At 34.6% G+C, this 25,198-nt stretch overlaps 2 protein-coding genes and 1 long non-coding RNA gene across 3 annotated transcripts; 1 reads left to right on the top strand and 2 right to left on the bottom strand.

Annotated features, from left to right (window-relative positions):
- Positions 1 to 1,115: 1,115 nt before the first annotated feature.
- On the bottom strand, positions 1,116 to 9,483 carry LOC141643303 (ATP-dependent 6-phosphofructokinase 5, chloroplastic). Its single transcript, XM_074452399.1, has 13 exons — positions 9,070 to 9,483; positions 7,914 to 8,004; positions 7,712 to 7,785; positions 5,762 to 5,873; positions 4,936 to 5,031; positions 4,714 to 4,815; positions 4,530 to 4,604; positions 3,861 to 4,001; positions 3,570 to 3,686; positions 3,343 to 3,447; positions 3,180 to 3,260; positions 2,106 to 2,234; positions 1,116 to 1,696 (listed from the first exon to the last, which is right to left on the bottom strand). The coding sequence occupies exons 1-13, from the start codon at positions 9,363 to 9,365 to the stop codon at positions 1,529 to 1,531; spliced, it is 1,587 nt and encodes a 528-aa protein (XP_074308500.1). The 5' UTR covers positions 9,366 to 9,483; the 3' UTR covers positions 1,116 to 1,528.
- Positions 9,484 to 17,954: 8,471 nt separating this feature from the next.
- LOC141643302 (uncharacterized) lies at positions 17,955 to 23,451 on the bottom strand. The gene is made up of 2 exons (XR_012543677.1): positions 23,185 to 23,451; positions 17,955 to 18,369 (listed from the first exon to the last, which is right to left on the bottom strand). It is a non-coding gene; the product is annotated as an uncharacterized LOC141643302 (long non-coding RNA).
- Positions 19,159 to 20,268, top strand: LOC141643301 (uncharacterized). Its single transcript, XM_074452398.1, has one exon. It carries the CDS (start codon positions 19,649 to 19,651, stop codon positions 20,069 to 20,071), a length of 423 nt encoding a protein of 140 aa, XP_074308499.1. The 5' UTR covers positions 19,159 to 19,648; the 3' UTR covers positions 20,072 to 20,268.
- Positions 23,452 to 25,198: the final 1,747 nt, after the last annotated feature.

The following is a 25,198-nucleotide window of genomic DNA, read 5'->3' as shown; positions in this document are numbered from 1 at the left end:
CGTTTAAAAAACATAATCACTTAGTTTGTGGAGGAACAAAAGGACAACAAAAAGGAGTATAAACTTCGTAACACGGGAATTAAATGATGAGGAAACATAACCGATGTGCACTAAAAATTGTGTAGAATAAGTTGGTAGTACAAGCTATATAAGACCAAATAACATGAAAACAAAATACTCGTCGTACTACACTGTCAATCATGTGTTCACTGCAGTAGTATTTAACTCAAGCAGTTTAAGGAAAGCTCTGTGAAAAGACCCACGCCTTAAAATGACAAATCCAAGGATAAGTTAATTAAGCATAAGTAATTGCTTATTTTATCCTGAATAACCAGAGTAAATTATTTGTAATTGTAGATAAGTTAAAGTATGATTACCGGAATCAAAGGTAATTAACTCTTGTGAACCTGCATGGTAGATCTCGAGACTCAATAAGACTTCCCATTCCCCCAAAAGCATTCCTCCCTTGACTACCACTTTACTCTTACCTTACTTATTATTATAAAGTTGTTAAACAATGAAAACGGTTTTTGCCTTTCATTTGTAAGGAGGAGACAGAATCCACTTCATAAGTCATCCTAAAATTAATCGATGATAGGAGTAATAGTCCTACAGTTGATAAAGCAGTGAACTTCCCCCTCATTTTGTCAATATGAGACACTCACATGTGAATATGCTGCATTGTTAACAATGGTTTGGTCAATGGTAGGAGTTATTGTTCTCGTTTTAGAAATATACATCTTCCAAAATACAAAAAAGAAATTACATTCTCTCTTATAATATAAAAAAAAAACTCATTCTCAACTTTTTTACTTGATGAATTTTATATTTACAAGGTGTCTGTATATGAAGAGAGAATTATCGTGAATTCATGAATTATGCCACAGACATTTGGGCAGCATAATGGTCTTTATCGTAATGGTTTATTAATCTTATTTATTGCAATTCTTATATAAGGTTAAAAAGTTCTTACAAACTTAATGGAAATGGTGGATGTAACAACTTACAAGTGGTTAACAGAGGTAGTTAAAACTGATTGAGTCAGAATTCGTTCAAGTAGATAACAGACATGTTAAGTGCAATACATCATTCATTATGGGTACCAACAGAAAGCCTCATAATAACATGTATTATACTGAGTACAAACTTCAGCTAGGCTTACAAAGTTCGCTCACTCTTTCACAAAGGAGGCGGAAAAAAAAAAGGCAAGTTCCCTGCCTTGTACAATTGTGGCAGAAACATCTTCAATGTAACGAATGGGATTTACAAAAAAATTGACCGTTGGGAGGCTTGGCGCATTAGTCTAAATTGCACTCCCCAAAATTCTTATTGAACCCATCTGCATATATGCTATACACTTTGAATCTTATAAAAGGAATTGTCCAAACAATCAATCGATCTTATTCCTCCTAAATACCAGGAATTGGCACATACACTCCGTGTATGAAGCCGCTTGTAATTAGTCATTGGCTAGGTAATCGTCTCACAGTGACATTTATGTCCTGTATAAATACATGAGATTCACTTGTTAAATGAAATCAGGTTGGCCAGTTGAGGTTAAGCAACGGTGCCACATGCGGCTATTAGGATCTACAAGCCGTGGGTACTTGATGACTTCCGGAATAGGAAAGTACGCATAGTGAGTGTTACATAACCCTACTGAAATTCCACTGAATCCTGCAAAAGCTCCGTGAACCTGTCAAAACCACACCTTTTTTTTATCAACCATATTTGCCCTCATTTTTTGATAATTTGCAAGACAAAATTAGAGATTAGAGGGTTTCCAGCATCTGATAGTGGCAACTGGCAAGGAACTAAAACTGGTTCTACTCGAAAGAATTACTCCCTCTGTCCCGGTCATTTGTTGTCCTTTTCCATATTGGGGTGTCTCGGTCAATTGTTGTCCTTTCTATTTTAAGAACGAACTTGATGAGCAATTTGATCATTAACACTCAATTTGTTCCACTTGTCATTTTGTAATTGACCCCTTCCTCTTTCTTTGGTCTTTGTGCCAAAACCAAAGGACAATAATTGACCGAGACAGAGGGAATAGAAATCAAGCAAAGAACATTGTTGAGAAAGAAATTAAAAATATAAGGATTTACCGCATTTTGCCCTAAAATAGAGCAAAGGATTCCATCAGAGGCATTTGCACGAACAGCACGAATCATGTACGTAGGATCAATATATTTGACATCAGCTGATGTTCCAAGCTCCTTAAAATACTTCTTTATCTGGAGACAGGCAGGCAAAATTGCAGCATGAATTAGGGATTGAAATCATCCAAGAAGAAACTAGAGCAACGCCCAAAGAAATCAATTTCACGATCACATTCATGGTATCTAATGACTTATAATTTACTCCGTATATAAGAGTAAACCTCTAGACTCTGCAAGTTGGCTTATGTATATCACCTGAGAGCTAAGTTTAAACAAAGCTCATTGAAAAGAATGATGCGTAATCATTTGCCCCTAGTTTGGATGGAGGAAAGGGGAGCTTGGCAATTTCCTTTGTTAGGTTATCAAGAAGAGAACCATTTGTCCTTTTAAAAGCAAAATTAAAAACCTTCCGAATAAAAAAGATTTAAAAGGAAAACACCTTCCAATCTTCCATTTCCCTTGCCCCTCCCATGATTTGGTCTCTTTCCCTTCTTCCCTTCCCTTCCAACTATCATATCCAATGGCCTTCGCAAAATAATACCCCCCATTATCCCCCTCTTTTTCTCTAGAGAGCATTGTATGGTTGAGACTGTACAGAGGGGGTTGTAAAATTCATGAACTTCGAACAAGTTTTGTGGTAGAACACACTGATAACTGATCCCATGCGAAAAAAAAGAGTGTATTCTTGATATCGGCTTTTCTAATATTAAATTAGAGTAGAAAAGGCTCTGGAAGACAAAATTTCTAGCGAAAAATCTACTGAGGATCTCATCTAATATCAACAGCGATAAAAGTGGTCACAATTAGTCGATAGTGAACAATCAAATTGGCTGCCATGATTTCACTGAGCTGCATGCAATCACATTTAGATTTCCATGCAAGCTTATGGTAGATTTCAATCTCAACTAACTAAAAACAAAAGAAAAGAAAAAAAAGCTAAAAATCAAAATTCAGAAACAAAAACTTGAAACTGAGAAATTCACATCTTCAGGAGGAAACCAGAAAGACACCAGTACTAACCGCTTGTTGAAGAAATACACCAGTATCTCCGAGCACAGTATTACCAGATGCATCTGTGGCATTAGTGTTCTCAAGAAGACTCTGTAGTTCAAAACAGTGGAACATCACAAATCTATCTAGCTGCAAACATAAGCTACAAAAAGAAACACGCTGTAAAGCTCACCTGACCAGCCCCCTCAGCCAAACAGATCACAGCTGATCCTTTTGTCTCAAGCAGGTACTGAAGATGCCTCAGAACACCATGAGGCCCATATAAGTGAAATGGTACCTTAGATAAATAAATTAAGAAACGCGATCTTCAGTAACAGTCACATTTTTGCAACTGTAAAAAGAAAAGTCAACCATCATTTTTCAATTTAAAGAGCTTCAATTGCAGTTCATCTAGAATACCTCAGGTATCAAGCATATGTCCACTTGGCCACTAGAAAGGGATGCATGCATTGCTATAAAACCACTGTTTCTACCCATCAACTTTACTAGGCCGACTCCACGATAAGCACTGTGAGCCTGTTCAAAAAGGGCGACAAAGTGTTGATTAGACAAGTGCACAAAATACATGAATACCAAAGCTAAACACTTTACACTTCTCTTAATTGTCTAACTACTTAACTTGAAATACAAAAGCAACAAGAGGAAGAGGTACATCAACAAGGATATTATCAGATATGTAATCCTCCCAACCTCAATATAGGCAGAATTTACAGCTCTCTGTGCTTCCTCAACAGCCGTATCAAAACCAAATGTCTTATCCATAAGCAAAATATCATTATCTATAGTCTTCGGCACACCAACAACAGCCACCTTCATCCGCCTCTTTCTGCACTGTAGCGAAAAGAAGATAAGAAAATGGAAGTCAATTAAACTGACCCACGTGGGATATAAAGGAAACAAAATTATTAGTTGTTGGAGCAATAATCCTCAGATAAGAGATAGAAAAGAATTATGTATACATATAGTGCAACGGAAGAAAGGATAATCACTCTATTAACACCAAGTATTGTTAATAACAATTATCATCAATCCCAGCTGGATATACAAAATAATTTTTTTTTGGGGTTTTAGGACAATCTTTTCTCTCGATTTAAATTTTAAGTTTTTATAAAAGAAATCCAGAATTCGATTTTAAAACCCGTAAGTTTAACTTGACTTTGCATTACATTTCCGCTCTTCCTTTTGTTTTTCATTTTCCCTTTTCTATTCGAATTTTGAGGTGTGCGTTCACCCATGGACAGTTCTAAAGGATGATTCATGTCAGCCGACCCCAAGTCATTTTGGGATTAAGGCTCTGATGTCGTTGTTGTTGTTGTTGTAGGACAGTCGTGGTTCAGTATACATTACAACGAATCAAACCTCATCATGGATTGCTACTGCACCAGCATGTGTTCCATTTCCACCCAGAACAAAAAGCATATTGGTTCCTTTTTCCTGCAGTAAATCAGAAATCAGATGCATTGCTGATAAAAGAAATTCCTAGCCAAAATGTCATGACAATCACAAGAGAAATCAAAGAAACATGAAAGATAAACTTCACCACCTCCATACTATCCACAATTTCTTTGACAGTTGGTCCGCCACGTGAAACTCCTAATAAACTCCCCCCGGATAGATGAATGTTTTGGACCACTTTTCGTGTAAGCTGCACGTTAAGAGAGAAAAATCTCAGCATGTTGAGGAGCATACAATGTTTTTAGATTGATGAATAACAAGAGAAAATCAGGGAATAAAAATTCTGACTGTATTAGTAAAGACAGCTTACTGGCATCTCTTTCAAACCCTTGTCTGTGAATCCACGATATCCAAAAGGAACGCCCACAATGTTCTTTACTCCATATATTTCAAGCGTGATTACTATCTACAATGTTAATAGCATGAGGATGAGAATGGGAGGAGCACTAACAATAGCATCAGAAATATGAGCGTAAGCAACTTTCAGTAAACAACCAAAAGACCAAAAGCTCATAAAAACCAAAATCATAATTCGGCAAAAAAAACTGATAAAAAAGGTAGGCAATCAAGAGGTGTTAGCCTTTCCAGCAGGTCTGACTCTGGACTCTCTTCTGCTGGTTCACAATGCATGTTTTTTTGTCTGCATATTTTTTAAAAGTTCTCGGCATGATTCATTTCACCATTTCTCATACACGTTATAAATCCTTCATTATCTTCACATATGAAAATATATTTCAGTAAAGGCTAATGCCTTCTAGTTGTAAAGACTTCATGAAATTTGTATGCGTCAATAAAAGGCAGAACTTTTCAATTGAGCAAAGACAGGGGATGCAAATGTGAGCAAAAAAAAAAAAATGTTGGTCTTATAAAAGAAAAACTAGTTTGGCTACATCTAAAGCTCAGAAATAATCTTCCATTGCACCCACAATGTACATGCTACCAAATACCAATGGCATTTTACTTTTACTCAATGAATGCAACGCACCTACATTTAATAGTATAGTCATAACTCATATGAGCAATCAAACAGCAACTACTTTCCAAAAGAAAATAAGAAGCAGGTGGAAGACAGGAAAGCAGCATAGAAGAATGAAAAAAAATAGATTGTACAGATATAGTGGTACTGTCAAACTCACCTGTCTGATGACATCATTAAGACCAGGGCAGAGCCCTCCACAAGTGACGATTGCTGCATTAACCTCTTCCGGTCTGAAGTATATATTTTCTCGTGGCCCAGCACGATGAACCCTAGCACACGTTAAGCATCACACATATCAATGGAACGATGCGCCGATATATAAAGTCCTTAAGTGGCAAACCATGATGAGAAAATAATGGAAGTGCAAGCACAAAGGTAGTTCACATTGCTAAATCGATGCAATTAATCAAGACGAGTTTTGGTCAGTCGCCAACAGGCAACAGCTACTTCATGGCTACACCAACATTACCTCATTGCCTCAAAGGCTCCCATAGTACCGTCAATGACGAGATAGGGTTAGGTGTAGGAAATCCTACTTTTTTTTGTTGAAAACATAGACTGTTTTCAAATGACCCCTGAAGAGATATTGATTGAAGTGCAAGCATGAAAGTATTTCATACTACTACACTGACGCATAGGAGTGTAGGCAAGCGATATCAAGATTGGCTAAGGTCGAGAACGGATAACTTGATAAAGATCGAATTCGATCCCAAGCTCGAGTTGTTTAAATAAAAACTCGACCTTATATCATGTAATTTTTCTAGAGCTCGAGCTTTTTTTTCAAACATAATTAGAATTTGGCCTGGCTTGAGATTGCTTCGGTAATTTTAGACCAAGCTCTACAAAATTGAAGCTTGAGCTTATATTGTCCTTATATTCTTAACATCTTTTAACTTCTTCAAATCGAACTAAAAATTAATAAATAACACATTAAGAGCTAAAATATAATATTATACAATTATAAATACTTAAAAGAACATATGATGAACTATAAAAACAAAGAAGATAAAATTAAAATTCTACTAGAAAAAATTATAAACGATCCCAAACGGTTAACTCAAGCTCGAGATTCAGGCTTGAGATTAATATGACTGAGCTTGAGCTGTGCATTGACCAAACTGATTCCGAGGGCTGGTCTAGCGGGCTCAGCACATTTACACCTCTACGTGACCCATTTAGATCAACACAAGTATCAACCACACAATAACTACTTCATTGCTCCAACGTCACTCAACTGCCAAAAGTGTTTACCTATGGCACGGTAAGGGGTTGGGTGCAAGGGCAGAGCAAGAACTTGAATACACCTACGGCTAAATTTTGAAATGAGAGAAACTAGAAAGTGATATGTTTTTTTTTTTTTGAATTTTGAAATATAATTGGAGGCTCATCAGCCAGTCTTCGGTATTATCACCGAGATTATATAAATAGCTAAACTTCATTGTATAGATACCAAAATGAGAGGAAATTGAGATGTTGGACTCTCATGTATGCACCAAAAGGAGGCTCTCATTCAATTTCGGATTTGGGATCTTACTTATGCAACATTTTAGATATAGTTACATCAAATTTTCAGGTGATCAAACGGAAACGAAAAAATCATCTACCAATTCATAAACAAATTTTGTACAAAAAATAAAAATTAGAAGTCATTTCTGATTACCCCATAATTCACTAAAACAAAACTATATCTGTGATTCATTATTCAGTAATTAAAGCATACTCTGTAAACTACTTCGCAGCATTTATTTTTTCTTTTTTTTTAAAAAAATTGTCCTACTCTGTCCGATGAAATTAAGTGTGGTAATGAGTACAAAATGCCAAAAACTGTAAGTGTGAGGATTTCAACCCAGACCACCCTTCTACAAACTAAGCCTTCAACCATTGAACCAAAAGTGTTGTAGTGAATGTATTATAGAAGATTTTTTATTTATTCTTTAAACAAGCCTTTGGCGGGATCACCCTGGTTGGGTGTACATAATGCTATCTTTGTGTTGTATATAGAAACTTAGAAAGGGTGCATCTAAAAGATGCATAATGAAAACGAATAAATGCACAATGTTGGGCTTTGTATCATAAATAACAAAGGGAAGCTATGTGATAAATATACCATTGTTCCACCCACGTACAGTTTGGATCGATGCACTCTGCACCAGCCGATGTTGGCGATGAATATTTTATGACCTAAAAAAGATATGATAGGACGATAGGTCAGTATTTAATAACTTGATGAGAAATATAAAAAACTGGAATTTGTAGTCTACATATAAACATTAGTTGCTATACACCAAAGTACAAAAGTTGAGATGCACCTTTAAAAGAACTCTATCATCATTCTTAATATATACATTCCATTTCTCATCTGACGGATAACCACCCGCAAAATTTTCACTTACTGGAGACCTGAGGGGCACAAGAAGCAAAACCAGAACGAGTTAGTAGGAAAACTGACGCAAAATAATTATTGTTGTCTCAAGGATTCAATACATAAATTTCTAGTCGTCACATTTTCTACAAGTTGGCCAAGATTACAAATTTGCAATGTAACTGAGAGCCCGAGAGCCTTCATCTATCAGCTATGTATCCCCAAGCATAACTCTCAGAACCACACATAAGAGTAACATGTTACTCATAGGGAAAACTTAGTTTGAAACAATTTCTAAATCTCTCTATCACAACACAAAATATCATTTGAAACCGTGTGAAGCTTAAGACGGCCTCTTTCTATGCTACGGTTTATTTAGTGATAGCTACAATAACTAGGTTGTGAGCTTAAGAGCATCGTAAGCAAGACTGACTAGTGACTCCTATTGCATTACTAGTTCAGCTCCCCTAAAATTCTGAATCTACATATAGCCCCTTAACATCCAATCCGACTCCACCTCAAGCTTCCTGATCAGTCACAAATCCTTTATAGTTGTTTGAAGATTCAATACATTAACTCCTAGCAAAGTCACTAGTCGGTGAAGATTACAAATTTTTCGAGTAAGCAAGACTCAAGAGCCTTCTACTTTTAGCCTTTATACAATTATACCCAAGCAACACTCTTGAATTCTTGGAACCATAAAGTAACATGTCACTGGTACAAAAAACTTACTTAGAAACAATTTCTAATCACTCAATCGCAAAGACAACCTCTTTGTAGACCTAGACTAATAAGACTATGGTTTATTTAATGCTAGCTATAACGAGCCAACGACAACGTTGTAAGCTTAAGACGGTTTTAAACAAGACCAACAAGTAACAAGTATTGCATTACTAGTTGAGCTCCCCTAACATCAATCCGACGCTCCGTCAACTAAATATGGCATACCTCTCCCCTCTCCTCTCCTCTCCTATCCTAAGCCCTAACGCGGCTACATGATCAGTGAAAACTCATTCAATTCAGTTCAATTCACCTCGCTACATTTCTTAACCTTGCTAATGACGCAATCAACATTAATCGGAACAATTAAAAACAGAAAATACCGCATCTTAAGGCAGAAAGTAGAAGGAATAGGCTGAAGATTTTCGAAAATGTCATTAAGATGCGGCAAATTAAAGCGCTGCTCAAAATCATCTTGATACTTTGTCTTCCAATCCGGATCATTCAAATCGATCTTCTCCTCTGCGCCAGTCGCCTTACTTTGAGCGCGAATTCGGTGATTTCTGCAAATTCGCGTAAAGGATACGCGAACTCCGCCGCCGCTGATGGTGGAGAATGCGGTGGTTCTCGGCGTCGATGGCGTTAATTTAGGCGCGATCGCCGTCGAGAGCGCGTCCATTGAAAAGTAGGGAATTGGAAGTGAGTTGTTGGAGAGAGATGGTTCGAGTTTTCAAGGCAAACTGACAATGCTTTAGTCAACGACTCAACTCCGCTATGTTGTCTACTCGCGATTTGGCAAACTCTTGTTTGTCTTTTTTTTTTTTTTTCTTTCCAGCTAGTCTTGCTATCCGTTTATAGCTAAAAACGGATCAAATAGTTTAAGTGGTGATATTTTTGGCTCCACCACTCTACTTGTTACTTGTCGAATGTGGTATTATATTTGGTCCGTCTTTAGTTATAAACGGATATGTGCTGTCTATAATGAGATTTTGTGTTTTCTTTGTAAACGAAAAATCCCGCACACGTATTTGCGTTTTAGAAATACTCTCTACGACGATTCACATCAAATATAACATTCACTTTTTTGTGGTCAAAGTTTTTTGTGGTCAAACTTCGAAAACTTTGACCACAAATACAGTTTAAATTATGAAACTTTGAAAGACGAAACTTAGATATATATATAGATTTGTATGAAAAACTTTTTCATAAAATATTTTTCTTTAACAAATAAAGTCACGTATATGTGAAGAAAAATACGCTCAAAATATCGCCTCGAAAACCACTCAAAAGCAAATGTTACTTTTGATGTGGATCGGAGGGAGTAACACCCAAGTTTTATATTCCCAATCTGTTAGAGTAAGTTTCTCAACAATAGTGCGATCACATTAATAAATCTCATATAATAATACGTAAGGGATGATTCAATTATATAGTCAACTGATCAACATAAAACGGTAATGATTGGCTAACTAGAGTTTGACATTACTGTCATTTGACGGTGGTGATCAGTTGATCTCTTAAAGTTACACATATAGGACAATTCCCTTAATAGATTAATTAATTAATTGTATAACGATACAGATTAATTAATTCCTTAAAATTGAACAATTTGTGATAGTGAGTGAGAATATATACATCTTATTGTAATTTGAATAAATAAGATTCTTTTTAGTAAATGTTTTTATTACTAAAATTGATTATTGTTTATGAAACAATTGAGATAAGGATGAATAGTTAATTATAATTACAAAATGTGGTGAATTATATTAACTTGACCAATTTTATACACAAGTAATTATGAATTACTAGTAAATTTGTTATTTGTAATTTAATTAATTTATATAATGATATTTAATTGTTAAATATGCATTAAATTGATTAATAACATGTTACATGCTACATGTGACATATTGTATGACAATGTTACAATTGACAAACATAAAATGGATGTCCATTTTATGGGTGGACCGAAAATTGGAGGGTTTTAGGGTTAGTGGATGTTTTATTTTAAGTGTAAAATAAACACAATGATTAACCTAAAATACTAGCCTTACACACCTATTATTTTGAGAAGAGAAAAGGAGAAAGTGAAAGCCATGCATTGGCTTTGGGACACCTCCCCACCCGGCTCCCCTTCTCTATAACGAGAAAAATGTTCTCATTTTTCTCTAATGTAATATTAACATTCTCACATTATTCTCTCATCTCTCTAAAATTGTTTTAGACAAAAATTTGTTCATTCTAATATTACATAAAAACATTACTAGAAGTAGTAATAAATTATATAGTATATATTTTAAGGAATACTACTAATATAATCTAGTTAATTATATTAGTAGTTTTAAAGGTTTGTTTTGGGTGTAACAAGAGGAGAATCTCTACACTTGAGATTTGATTTGGAGGATCATCCATTATCTTTTAGCTCAAGAACAAGTAAATAAGGAAGGCGTCCTTATTTGTGCCCAAAGTTTCGAACCATTCAGAATGTAAGGAAACTCGATTTTCTTCCTTATTTCATTATTTTGTTATGCATGCACTAGATCCATTATGACTAAGTTAAAATGTTAATTAATTCACTATTAGAAATGTCTAATATTAGGTATATGAACCTAACACAATCACCTCCGTATTTTTGCCTCGAACACCATTTTCCTATTTCCCGACTTGTTAAGTGACTTTTTACGTGAAATTCTAAAATTACCCCTATTTAATTACACCAACACACTCATTAGCCAAATAAAGCCAAATAACTAGTCTGATCCTCAACTTTCCCCCAATTTATTCAAACACACTAACTCTAAATCACTCAATCACTCAAATGATTATTGAAAATCCTCATTCCATATCTCTTCCTTTGGTGTGTTCAACTCTCTCATTTTCTAGATTTTCGGCCCATGCACGAATTAATCAAATAATTTTTCGATAATTTATTAATCGATTAAAAGGGGAATAAGGAGATATTGGCTTAGATGTAAATGATTTTCTTAATTCATATTGGATTTTAACAAAAGTGTACTCACCAACATTCCTCCATTAATCCATATTCCAATCACATATTGGTCAAATAGTATCTCGATTGCCCACTAATTTCTTGTAATTAATTTTGAGCTCAATAATAATAGTAATAATAATAGTAATAATAATAATAATAATAATTATTATTATTATTATTATTATTATTATTATTATTATACAAATTACAAATTCTCATTTGTAACGGACACTTTTTATCACAAGCTTGTGACATTTCACATGATGCAAGTGGGAGAGCAAGTAGGAAAACAAGTGGGAGAAAGCTTGTAAGATGTTAGAACTCACAAGTTTATGGCCGTCATAAGGGAGACTTACTGAATACGAGTACAAATAAATAACCTTTTACTATATTATCCTTTACTATGTTATCCTTGTAAACTTTATAATCACCCAAATTTCCAAGTTTCACTTTCATCAACCCCAATTTACTTTACATTCACCTTTCCGAATATCACTAACCACCCCTTTTGTAAATGCAATAGTGATGAAAGTAACAATCATAAAATTAATAATATTAAATGCTAGAGTGGTGAAAGTAACAATAATGACGGTTGGAATTAGGCTTTGCAAAATAAATCCGAACCCAAAAAACGATCGAAAATATCTGAGTTGATAAACGATCGAAAACCCGATATTAGTAACTTAAATAATGTGCGAAACCCGACTCAATCTGAATCGAACTGAAACTGAACCACATTTAATAATACCTGAACCTGAATATATTCGAACGCATAGATCTGAATTATAAATACTTATTTTCTAAAAAAAAAAACACATATTTTAGGTTTTTTTTCATTAATTTTTAATTTATTAATGGTATTATGAATGATTGTATTCAAATTAAAAAGTATAAGGTACATTTAAACTAATTTTTTTAGCTTTAACTCAAGAAAATTATGACCCGAAATCAAACTGAACTGATATTTACCCGACACGAACCCCGCCCAACTCAAAATAGAACAAACCGGTTAAAGTGGCTAGCTAATCGAAATAAACCCGATCGAAATCGAACTGAAACTTAGGTCAGCCCGATTCAAACCGAACTGATTTAACCTGATCCGAAACCGAACCGAATGACCCATTTGTGAGGTCTAGGTGGAGTAGTGAAAGTAACAGTGAATACATTGAATGTGAAGTAGTAACAACAAGAGTGGTGAATATTTCTCATAATATTATTGATAAATTTTATCATAATATTAGTGATAAATATTATTAACTCTGGAGCTTAGTTGTCTGAAGAATCTACGCGTAAAGGACCTATGCTACAATCGTGGATGGTGGAATGAAGGAATGGTAAGATTAATCTTTAAGGATGATTGGATCAATAAAATTCTGGCTATGCCGCTTAGTGACTCGAGAATGGAGAATGAAATTTACTAGTTATACACAAGTAGTGGTGATTACACCGTTAATAAGAGTGGTTATGGCATTGGGTTTGATAATTACATGGTAACCAAAGGAGCAGGGAGGGACTTATCAAGGTTGAACCCTATAAGCAAACAATTCTGTAAGAGTCGCCTATGGAGACTACCTTGTCCGTGTACATGGAAAGTGTTATTATGGAAGATTATTTCAAAGTCCCTTCCGGTGGGAAGCGAGTATACTAAAGAATTTAGCAGTGGATTCCACATGTAGGCTGTGTTCAAAAAATGGGGGTGAGTTGGAATCACTGAAGCACCTTTTCACAGATTGTTGTATAACTTGTAGGATTTGGGCTGGAACGCAGCTAGGGATAACCACAAGTCAGAACTCGACTGTGGACCTGGATGGATGGATTATAAATTGGATCTCTTATCTTGGTAAGCTTGAGGATGGGAAAATAGGATTCTTCAATTCAATTCTTAGCAACAATCTGGAGCGTATGGATACTGAAAAATAATATAATTTTCTGAGGTGAAATGTTTATCCCCAAGGTTTTCTTTAAGCTATGGTCACAGACAGCGACAACAGCTTCTAGCGCTGAGTCGAGCGTCGGATGGAAGGAGGGGATGAACCCGGTGAAGTACATGGAGGACGATGGAAAAAAGCAAATGCTAAGAGAGGGTACTCCGTTTTTTTGGTTGGAGGGCCCGAATCATGTCAAATGGTGAGAGTTAAGGTGGATGCGAGCTGGTGTCCGTCGTATGACGCTGCTGTGGGTTGGACTGCTTGCAATACCGCATGGGTCGCCTTCTTTGAAGGTAAGATGAAACTCATGGCTGAGTAACCGCTTCAGGCTGAGACCCTGGGTGTTAAAGTAGTGTTGGGTTGGGTAAAAAATAAGGGCATTCTACATCTGGATATCTCCTCGGACTGTCTTCAACTAATAGGTCAAATCGCAGGTGTTGAAAGAAAGCATCACCTCATTGCAGGAATTCTGGACGATCTCTCCCGGCTCACTCCTTTCTTTCACTGCTTAAGTATTAGTTATTTGCCTAGAAGTCTCAATAAGAGGGCTCATAACCTTATTGCTAAAAGGCTATGAGACTCTAGTTGTTGTAAACTTTTCTTGACAGTTGCCAAAAAAATAAATAAAATAAAGAAATTTATCTTAATTATGATGTTATATATGACATTTAAATATACATCATAAATGGTAATAGTATAGATAAGGTAAGTCAATGCAATTCAGTTTCTTAAAACATAAAATTCTGACGGTAAATGTAGATAGCCCGGACACCAAAACTAATTTTTTCTTAAATGGGTAAATATAAAAGCAAAATAAAGGGAAATGATATTACGCAAGCTCGTTTCGACTATGGCTTAGTACCGAGTAGCTTTTTAGTTGAAAGAAAACAATCCCAAGAATAGAATGTGAAATTCTCATTTGTGACTAGCGAATTTCGTCACAAGCTTGTGACGGGTCAAATAAAACCCACTTGGGTAGATAAAGACAAGTCATTTATAATTCACTAGCACTCTTACTTTTGTCTTATCTACTCAAGTGAGTAGGTGATACTTGACCCGTCACAAGCTTGTGACGGATATACGGATATATCCTCATACAAATTGATCCCAAGGTAGTAGAGAAATATAACAAGAGAAGAGCATACAGTTGGATCTCCAGAATCATCCCAAGAAATTAGTACTAGCCTCTATTAATAACTCAGTTTAACTTTCATTCAACTCTAGTTATTTCATGCATAAGATTTACCGTAGCTGGTCTAGTCTCCAGATAAAAGGACTATCATATTTATTTAGAACATTGAAGATTTGGCATTTGATGTTAAAAACCGGTATACGATTTACAGTACTGGAGTACTCTATTAAAAAACTGAAATAAAAAGCTTAATTACCTTTTTAAAGAAGTCAACTAAACATATTAGTCAATGCAAATCTCGGAACAAACCGAGTAAAAGTAAACAAAACACGTTCCTGAATTGCGCGACACTGCACAAATCATGGTCGAACCACTCTCGCGCATGTCTCGAATATGTGTCGAATGTATGAGCATGTGTGTCGCGCAATTCTTGTTTGTTGCTGCCAGTTTTTGCCCGTTCAACACGCGACCACCATATTCGACTCATACTCCCGCAAGCATCCCAAGAGAGCTTCCTAGGTTGAGCCTATCCTCAAGCTCAGACTCCATGTTCTTTGGACTCCCGTTAAAGCAAGTTCCAAGCTTTTAACTTGGGTTTCGACTCGACTTGATTTCCGACCTGAAACCTCAATGAATAACTAAATAACAAGTTTAATCGGTAATTACACAATATAACTCCCAAAATACCGCATCGGACACTTGAATACTAAAACCGTCTCATCAGGAGAGGTAAAGAGAATGATTAAGATGGTGAAACAACACCAACAAAAGGGAATCATTAATTTTAATTCCCTTACTCTTTTCGGAATACCCTCGTCCAAACAGTCCATAACATAGCTATCAGTCATTTGAAAGACTTAGATTTTTGTCTTATCAAACTCCCACAGGCCACAACACACAGTTAATGTATTATACAACTGGTTGTATATACAACTTATTCAATGTAGTTGAGCTTTGTTATAAAGTTATCGAGCTCTACTAACAAAATTATCGAGCTATGATACAAAGTTATCGAGCTTATCAGAATAATTATTAAGCTCAATAACTTTGTACTATAGCTCAATAACTTGTAAAATAGCTCAACAACTTTGTGTAAGAGCTCAACAACTTTGAGGCGATTGTACAATGCTACTATACAACTGGTTGTAGGATAGTATTTGTGCACAACACATGCCTGCCTTAGATATCATATATGGCCTACGGGGCATGCTTGCATTAATTAAAAATTAAAAAACAAACACACGATCGTCGTACGTAGAAGTTTATGGCTTGAATAGTTGTAACTTGTAAGAGAGAAAAACATTAATTATGTCATAAATATAATAATTATAATTATAATAAAAATAATAATAATAAATATTATAATAATATTATTCATTATTATTATTAATAATATATTAATATAATATAATAATAATCTAATAATTTATATAAAAAATAAAATAGTAATAATAATAAAAATAAAAATAAAAATAATAATATATTAGTAATATAAATGATAACATTATTAATAATAATATAATATATTAATAATAATAATAACTAAATAATACTCCGTAAATATTATAATTATAATATAAATATTATAAATAATAATAACAATTAATATAAATAATAATAATAATAATAGATGTAATATAATAATTATTAATATAGTAATAATAATAAATATGTTATTAATAATATTAATAAAAATGAATATACTATTAAAATAATAAATATAATATAACAATATAATAATAATAATAATATTGCTAATAATCATAATAATATAATAATAAATAAATATATTAAATATAAATAAAATAATCATATTAATATTAATATTAATATTAATATAATAAATATTAAAAAGAAATATTAATATAATAATAACAATAATAAATAAGTTAATATAATAATAATGATAACAATAAGAATATAAAATAAGAATAATAATATTAATGTTGAAATAAATTAATCTAAACTGAACTGATCTGAACTGAATGAAGCTGAACTGAACTTAATAGAGATGAGATGAGCTGAACTGAACTTATTAGAACTAAAATAAGTCTAAAAAAACAGGGACTTAGTACCGAGTAGCTTTTTAGTTGAAAGAAAACAATCCCAAAAATAGAATGTGAAATTCTCATTTGTGACGGGCGAATTCCATTACAAGCTTGTGACGGGTCAAATAAAACTCACTTAGGTAGATAAAGACAAGTCATTTGTGATTCACTAGACACTCTTACTTTTGTCTTATCTACCTAAATAGGTGATACTTGACCCGTCACAAGCTTATGACGGATATACGAATATACCAGTCACACAAATTGAATAATTGATCCCAAGGTAGTAGAGAAATATAACAAGAGAAGAGCACAGTTGGATCCCCAGAATGATCCCAAGAAATTAGTACTAGCCTCTATTAATAACTCACTTTAACTTTCATTCAACTCTAGTTATTTCATGCATAAGATTTACCGTAGTTGGTCTAGTCTCCAGATAAACAGTTAGTCTTGCTAAAGACGGGTCGGAGCAAGTGACGGGTAATGTCACTCACAAAACGGATTGGGGGACAAGGTGGGGGCACCCCCATGTGCTTCCATCTCTCCTCTATTTGGGTCATTTGTGAGAGGAAATGGTATCCGTCACTCCAAAGTGACGGATACGTGCCGTCTTCAATGAGATTTTGGGCCAGATAAAAGGACTATCATATTTAGAGCCGGCAAATAATGACACGACACGAACCCGACACGAATTTAACGGGTTTGGGTTGAGGTTCAATGACCCATTTATGTAAGTGGGTCGACACGAACACGACACGATATTTAATTGGGTCGGATTTGGGTTGAGCTCTCTAAACACGAACCCGACATGAATGACCTGTTTAATAAATTAATCCTATTTTTTTTTATCCTTCATCACATAAATATACTTGAACTTTCCAAATATTGACATTACACAAAAACACGACACGAACCCAACACGAAATTAGCGGGTTAGGGTTGAGGCTTGATGACCCATTTATGTAAGTGGGTCGACACGAACACGACACGAGATTTAAATGGGTCGGGTTTGGGTTGAAGAGTTTGTGACCCGTTTACATGTGACACGAACACGAACCCAACACGACCCGATCTGTTTGCCAGGTCTAATCATATTTATTTAAAACATTGAAGATTTGGCATTTGATGTTAAAAACCGGTATACGATTTACAGTACCGGAGTACTCTATTAAAAAACTGAAATAAAAAGCTTAATTACCTTTTCAAAGAAGTCAACTAAACATATTAGTCGATGCAAATCTCAGAACAAACCAAGTAAAAGTAAACAAAACACGTTCCTGAATTGCGCGACACTACACAAATCATGGTCGAACCACTGTCGCGCATGTCTCGAATATGTGTCGAATGTATGACCATGTGTGTCACGCAATTCTTGTTTGTTGCTGCCAGTTTTTGCTCCTTCAACACGCGACCACCATATTCGACTCATACTCCCACAAGCATACCAAGAGATCTTCCTAGGTTGAGCCTATCCTCAAGCTCAGACTCCATGTTCACCTTTGGACTCCCGTTAAAGCAAGTTCCAAGCTTTTAACTTGGGTTTCGACTCGACCTGATTTCCGACCTGAAACCTCAATGAATAACTAAATAACAAGTTTAATCAGTAATTACACAATATAACTCCCAAAATACCGCATCGGACACTTGAACTTTACTAAAACCGTCTCATCAGGAGAGGTAAAGAGAATGACTAAGATGGTGAAACAACACCAACAAAAGGGAATCATTAATTTTAATTCCCTTACTCTTTTCGGAATACCCTCGTCCAAACAGTCCATAACATAGCTATCAGTCATTTGAAAGACTTAGATTTTTGTCTTATCAAACTCCCACAGGCCACAACACATGCCTGCCTTAGATATCATATATGGCCTACGGGGCATGCTTGCATTAAAAATTAAAAAACAAACACACGATCGTCGTACGTAGAAGTTTATGGCTTGAATAGTTGTAACTTGTAAGAGAGAAAAACATTAATTATGTCATAAATAATATAGTGGTATTAAATAAGAAAAAACAAGGGTCACAACCAAAAGAATAATAAATATGTATAGGTTGATCGCAGATTCTATTATACAACCGTCTCATATGCGACCAAAAAAATGTGACCACTTTTTGATACAATAGTAACCATTTTTTAGTAAATAATGACCACTTTTTATGACAAAAAATGAACATTTTTTTTTAATAGTGATCACTATTTATTGTGAAGTGGTCACTATTTACCAAAAAGTGGTCACATTTTGCAAAAACGGTCGAACAAGAGATTTGCTGACAGGTTGATATAAGTGCCAGGTGGGAGAATTTAATATGTAGTTATACTCCTATTAAAAGTCAAAACATAATTCCAATATACTGTAAAGTTTATATATTAGTAGCTTTTATGAGCATGCATGTGTCAATATGGATGGATATTTGCTGTTTTGTTGGCAATTTTGTTTTGAGAGGGAAAGCTTTTCATTTCAATTTTAGTGGTTCCCATTAATTAATACTCCCTCCGATCATTTGATTAGCTATTTTATTTTAGGGTGTGTCATTCATTTGTTTACCTTTCTATATTAGGAAGATTTTCTATAGGTTATTTGATCATGTACACATCCATTATAATCTACTTGTCATCCACTAACCACCACCATAAATGATCCCCTCCCCTTTTCTTTGTCTGCCAAAACCAAAGGTAAATAAATGATCGGAAAGGAGGGAGTCTTCTACTTGTTAGTTTATATTCTCCAGGCTCAATAATATATATACACTCTTTCTTTCTTTCCCATAGTTTGTTTTATTTTCTTTCTTCTGTCTACTTAATTTTCTCTCTTAATTCTTTCTTCTGTCTACTTAATTTTCTCAAATATATATATATATATGGAAAGTAAGGAAGAATGCAATAGCAATGAGTCAGGTTGGACTAAGTATATTGATCCTCAAAGTGAAGAAGACATAAGCTTTAATAGTAGTGTTGATGATGGTGATGTTTTTCTACATCATCATCATACTCATGGGTATCATGTCAAAAGCGGCGATGATGATGAAGATGATGATTCCATTGCTTCTGATGCATCTTCTGGTCCAAGCCACCATCAACATCATCATCATGATAACGTAAAATATCATCATCATTATGAACACCATGGTAATAAGTTATTGAGCTTATCAGGCGGGAAGAAATCAAGCAAAGATGAAATGAAGGAAAGTACAAAGTATGGCAATAAAGGAAAGGAGTCTACTATAAAAACAAATACTTCATCAAATAGTTTGAAGCAAAGACAAGGTAAGAAAAGGAATTAGTTTAGCTAAGTAGATTGTTATATGGCTTTTTTAACGTATGCCCTTAGGACACACGTTAGAAAAACCGTGTTAATTAAGCAAGTTCAGGGGGGTTATTGTGCAAATCTAAGGGCAAGGCTGGTTATGTAATATTAATTAGTTAGTTTAATTCTGAGGTTAATGTTGGTTGGTTACAAAATTCCATGTTTTATTTCTCAGTTTTTCATATCCTTCTATCAACAATAGTTCCCTCAAGAGTTCAGGTTTTGTACTTGACAGCGACGACACTAATTATATACGGAGTATATTGCATTAGGCCCTAAATTACATGGAAGTTGAAATTAAGCATGATGTAGTTAACATATAGCGAATGAATGCAGTAGGCAGTGGAAAACAGGATTGCTTCAGAAATGCTGACAACTGCACCTTGCAACAGAAATTAAAACATGTCCATAACAGCTGGAAAAATGAAATGGGACAGATATCCCCCAACTGTAGGCACATGTTATTTACTACATACTGTCAACTTAGGTTTTGTAGGATCATCAGAAGCATTTACTCTTACTGACTAGTTTGCAGCATTCTTGATCTGGTTAATTCTTCCCTCTCTTACCATCTCTACCCTTACCACCAAATGAGACCATAAACTACCCAATACATAGGAACCCATAATTCTCCACATATTCTTCAATAATCAGCAGATTTGGGCAAATGTTACGCCAAAGAGTACACCGTATAAAAATGAATCCACAGCCGCCTTACAACTCATTTAAATCAACGGATTATTAACAATGAAAAATCTAATGTGCCCCGTATCAATTTCTTACTCTGGATCTCCGGTGGTCTGAGACGATGAACAAGTTGAAACTGGATGAGAATGGGAAGAGGGGGGAGATCAGATTTGGTGAGGCGAGTAACTGGTATGTGAATGTGGGTGCCGGTCTGATGAGTATTCACTACGTATTTTTTTTAGGGGAGTGGTGCAGTGGCGGACTAGCTAAACTTGTGGCCATTATCCTTTATTTTACCATGTTAACTTCCTCCTACATCTCAAATACATTTTCAGGACTGTCAAAAATCTCATTACAAGCGATAAGCTTAAAATGCATTGCTTCGTAATTATGAAGCCTAAACGAATATAGACCATCTTAATGGATTCCAATAATGTTAAACACCCATACCATAGTTCAAGAGTAGAAAATCAGAAAGGAAGCTTAGTATGAGAATTGAAAAGGTATCCTTATAAGTTTACAACTGCATCATGGTTAATGAGGCAGGCTATGTTGGTGTAAGAAGGCAGGAGACAGGCCCCAGAAAAAAGAAAGCTGAAACATAAGGAGTAGTCTTCTTTTGTTCAAACTGGGTCTTTTGCCCTCATATAATTTAATTACAAGAGCCAAACAAGTACCCTAGTAGAAAAGATGTTTACCATGTATTTATAAATATACTTATATTTATATAAAATATCTGTTTTTCTTTCTCAGCAAACAACAGTCAATTTATGGACATGCCAGCAAACTTGTGCTACCATTCCAATGGAGACAAAATGCTGTAGAAATATTCATTTATTCATTTGCCTGTTTTAGTAAGATGAACCCAATGAAATAATACTGACTACTGAGTTTCTGAAGAGCACTAATGAGGGATATACACTTCTCAAAAGGATGAAACAAATCATCACATGGAGCAGCTGACTACCAATCTGTCACCAATAAGAGTTCCTATACAAGTAGATATTCTTTGCTTTAATTGATTATTCCAGCTGTAATAATTAGGATAATTAAGACCTGTTAGGGGTATTTAAACAATTATGAGAAGGTTTATTTGTACGGGAGTACCTAATATTTACACTCGTTGACACGAGGGCACCAAACTTTTTTGTTACGAAGAATGTTAATTGACTTGTGTCAAGAAGTACCAAATGCCACATGGTGTTAAAAGTCCGGCTTTCGTCTTGACTAACGAAAAACATGCTTAGGCCATATTTTCTCCTTAATCCGCTTGCTTGTAAATTTTAACTAAACTAACCCCTTCTTCATCTCCTCCTCGAAGCCCTAGCCACCTTCCTTCCTTCCCGGCATCAACCATCTACAATAACATCTCCTCCTCCTTCACAAGAGCCATCTCATGTTCCAACTCTATCCACTTTATTTTTCCTCTCATTCACCACTCTCTCATCCTCAACACGGTAAAAAAGCCACCTGATTTCCTCCACCATAGACAAATTCAACAAGAGAAAAAAAGAATCAAACTAAAATACCCATAAGACCTAAGGTTTTAAGGTGAAACTAAAATATTGAGACACGGGGACCCTATCCTAAAATGAGGATACGGGGTGCGGGGGCACGTCTTCAAATCAAAAATACACTTAAATTTCAAATATTCCAATCTGGTTGATTATGATAAAACAAATGAATTTGGAAATCACATTCTTTGAAATTAGTGTTACTTGCCTTTTTGGTTACGATGATTTTTGTGAAATGTAGGAATTCCGACTGCCAGAAAATCCTAAATGCCTACATAATGAATAAAAAACTGACTTATCTGCTCCCATATATAATTGGCAAAATCGAATGAATTAAATTCCAAAGTGACGACCAAGTACGGAGCATTTTGTCAAATTCACATCTATTTCATTCGTAAAACTTAATTACCATGATGAACAGCCATTAGCCTAAATGATTGGATGCATATATACGAGTATATGTTTTGAAGGCATTTACGAACCATGGAGATTCGTATGTGGAGGTGCTATGATGAAGGACATTCCTACAATCCTACCCTCAAAATTCGAGCAGCAAACACATTCTTACTCCGACTACATTATCTAGTCCTTGCAACTCACCTACCATTCACGTTCAAGTCTAGTGGCGAAGCCAGGAATTGGATCCAGCGGGGTCGAGCGGGTCATGGTATAAGGGGAGCTCGAAATTTTTAACTAAAACTTTTGCGATTTCAATCCGCCAGCTAATTCAATTTGAACCCAGTATCTCAATTCAATTCAATACTCTAGAATCAACACAAGTAATAATGAATAGCAAACAACAAACAATTGAATAGGAAATAAAAATTAATAGCAAAAAAAACAAGTCGAAAAATCAAAAAACGAAATGATCGGAATTGAATCATCATACCTGAGAGACAATTGGGAATCATTCAAATCGAATAAAGAAGCACAGTCAAATGACGGCAGAGTGAGAATCCAGAGAAAATAAGAATTAACATGATAGAAGACGATTGTTGGAGATGACTGTATACAATTCTTTAGAATATTTTGTAGGAAGCAAGGGTTTTTGACGGTTAGTTTCTAAAATGTAAAAGAGTAATTAAGCTGAGTCTTTCCTCCCTAATTTTTCACTAACCCACCATACAATTTGACCTTAAAAATTTTGTTTCTAAATTTTTTTTTTTTTTTTTATTAGGTCTTTCCTAAGACGGTTTTGTCATGTCGACAATGTTCGTTATATAATCCTTTAAGAAAAAGTATAACTAAAACTGTCATTTTTTAACATAAAATTGATGGTAACATTTTATCGTAAAATAATTACATTTAATCCGTCTTAATTTCAGATGGAAATAGTCCGTCTAAACAAGAATTTGCCTTGTTTTTTCTCTTTTTCACTAACCAGCCTAAAATTTTGTTCTTATTTTGGTTTCTAAACATTACTTCTTTTTTAATAACAATTGCCTATTAGTTATTCTAAGAAGTCTAATTAATCACCTATTGCAACATATTAAAACAATGTTCCTACTATACATCCACTAGATGCAACACTTAAAAAATAAGGTTGCTATGTACTGATAAATTCAACAATTTTACAAAAGTGTTGCATATTAGCGTAATATGCATTTTTATGATAAGTGTTGCTTGGTTAATATCTTCACTATAAATTGCAATAAAAAAAATATTGCATGAAAAATGTTGCAAGAGAGCCATTTTGTAACAGTAAAAGAAGTAATGGAGACTTCCATATGAATGTAGGCTTGCGAGAAAAGATGCAAAATAGATAGAAAATATGGAGAAGATGATTACTAGATTAGAAGTGAAGCTAAGGTGACAATGAGTAGCAAAGAAAATTATGAACAACAAAGATGGAGATTGTTAAGTGTAGTATGAATTGCAATGGTTTTCGAAAGAGGAAAAAAAAAGTGGTGTAGATTGGAGAAATAGGTGGTGTTGGTGGCCTGGTGGGTAGAAAAGAGTCTTTTAAGGATGGTGGTGATAGGGGTCGCGGGAGGAGGGAGGTTGTGGGGGAAGGGAGGATGAGGGGGAGTCAGGTTAGTGATTATCATTGTTATAAAATTTTGATTGTAATTATAATTTCTTAACAGAGAAAATGCCTTTAGTTAAGTCAAATGAAAACAATTGATATTTGTTAACAAACGAAATATAAATATTCGGTATCTTTAATCCAAAAAATAAAAAGTTAGGTGCATTCGTATCTAACGAGGGAAAACGTTAGGTCCTCGGCTCCTCGCCGACAAAAATCTATAATCTATAAATAATATTAAAAGGTAAAACATACAAGTGACCTAATCTGACATGGTGCTACTAAAATTGTTGATTATAGCGTCTACGCTCCTCAGATTACAACCACACCTTCATCCAATAAGAAGGAGACAGATAAGATAATCCATCAACCGAAAAAGCAAAATTAATACTCCCTCCATTTTTTAATATATGACGTTTTGCTTTTTCGAAGCGAGCCTTTGACTTTAATATTTACAAAAATATATTTGGTAAAAAACTATAAAAGTTATACCATTAAATTCCTTATGAAAAATTCTTTCATATGAGTAACATATTACTATATTTAATCATATAATTTGAGAGATATTAAAAAGAGAAGTGTGTGTCTCGAAATGTGAGAAAGTCATATATAGAAAAATAGAGGGAGTAAAAGTATAGTTGGCGTTTCAGTATGTTCTCCAATACTCTGTACAACTCTTCAACTCCGCCATCATTTTACCTTTTCAAATCCTCTTGCGGTTACTGAAATGGTGTTTTAATAACAATAGGATTATACATCCAGTTGTACCATAAGCATGGTACAACCAAGGTATAAGAATTCGAGTTTATATGTATTCTTTCTGAGCTAGTTTAAAGTTTATGTTTTTAATGTGTAAATGGATGAGTTTAATACTTTC

The sequence above is a fragment of the Silene latifolia genome, chromosome 2 (genome assembly GCF_048544455.1).
Source record: "Silene latifolia isolate original U9 population chromosome 2, ASM4854445v1, whole genome shotgun sequence".
Taxonomy (NCBI): Eukaryota; Viridiplantae; Streptophyta; class Magnoliopsida; order Caryophyllales; family Caryophyllaceae; genus Silene; species Silene latifolia.
This window is presented reverse-complemented; position numbering and strand designations above follow the sequence as displayed.

Excerpts from the sequence above, each read along its gene's own strand:
- LOC141643303 (XM_074452399.1), bottom strand. The coding sequence starts at position 9,365 with ATGGACGCGCTCTCGACGGCGATCGCGCCTAAATTAACGCCATCGACG. Across the intron at positions 5,032-5,761 it reads TTAATGATGTCATCAGACAG|ATAGTAATCACGCTTGAAAT; the intron begins GTGAGTTTGACA and ends TTAACATTGTAG. Across the intron at positions 3,687-3,860 it reads TAAATTCTGCCTATATTGAG|GCTCACAGTGCTTATCGTGG; the intron begins GTTGGGAGGATT and ends CTTTTTGAACAG.
- LOC141643301 (XM_074452398.1), top strand. The coding sequence starts at position 19,649 with ATGGAAAGTAAGGAAGAATGCAATAGCAATGAGTCAGGTTGGACTAAG.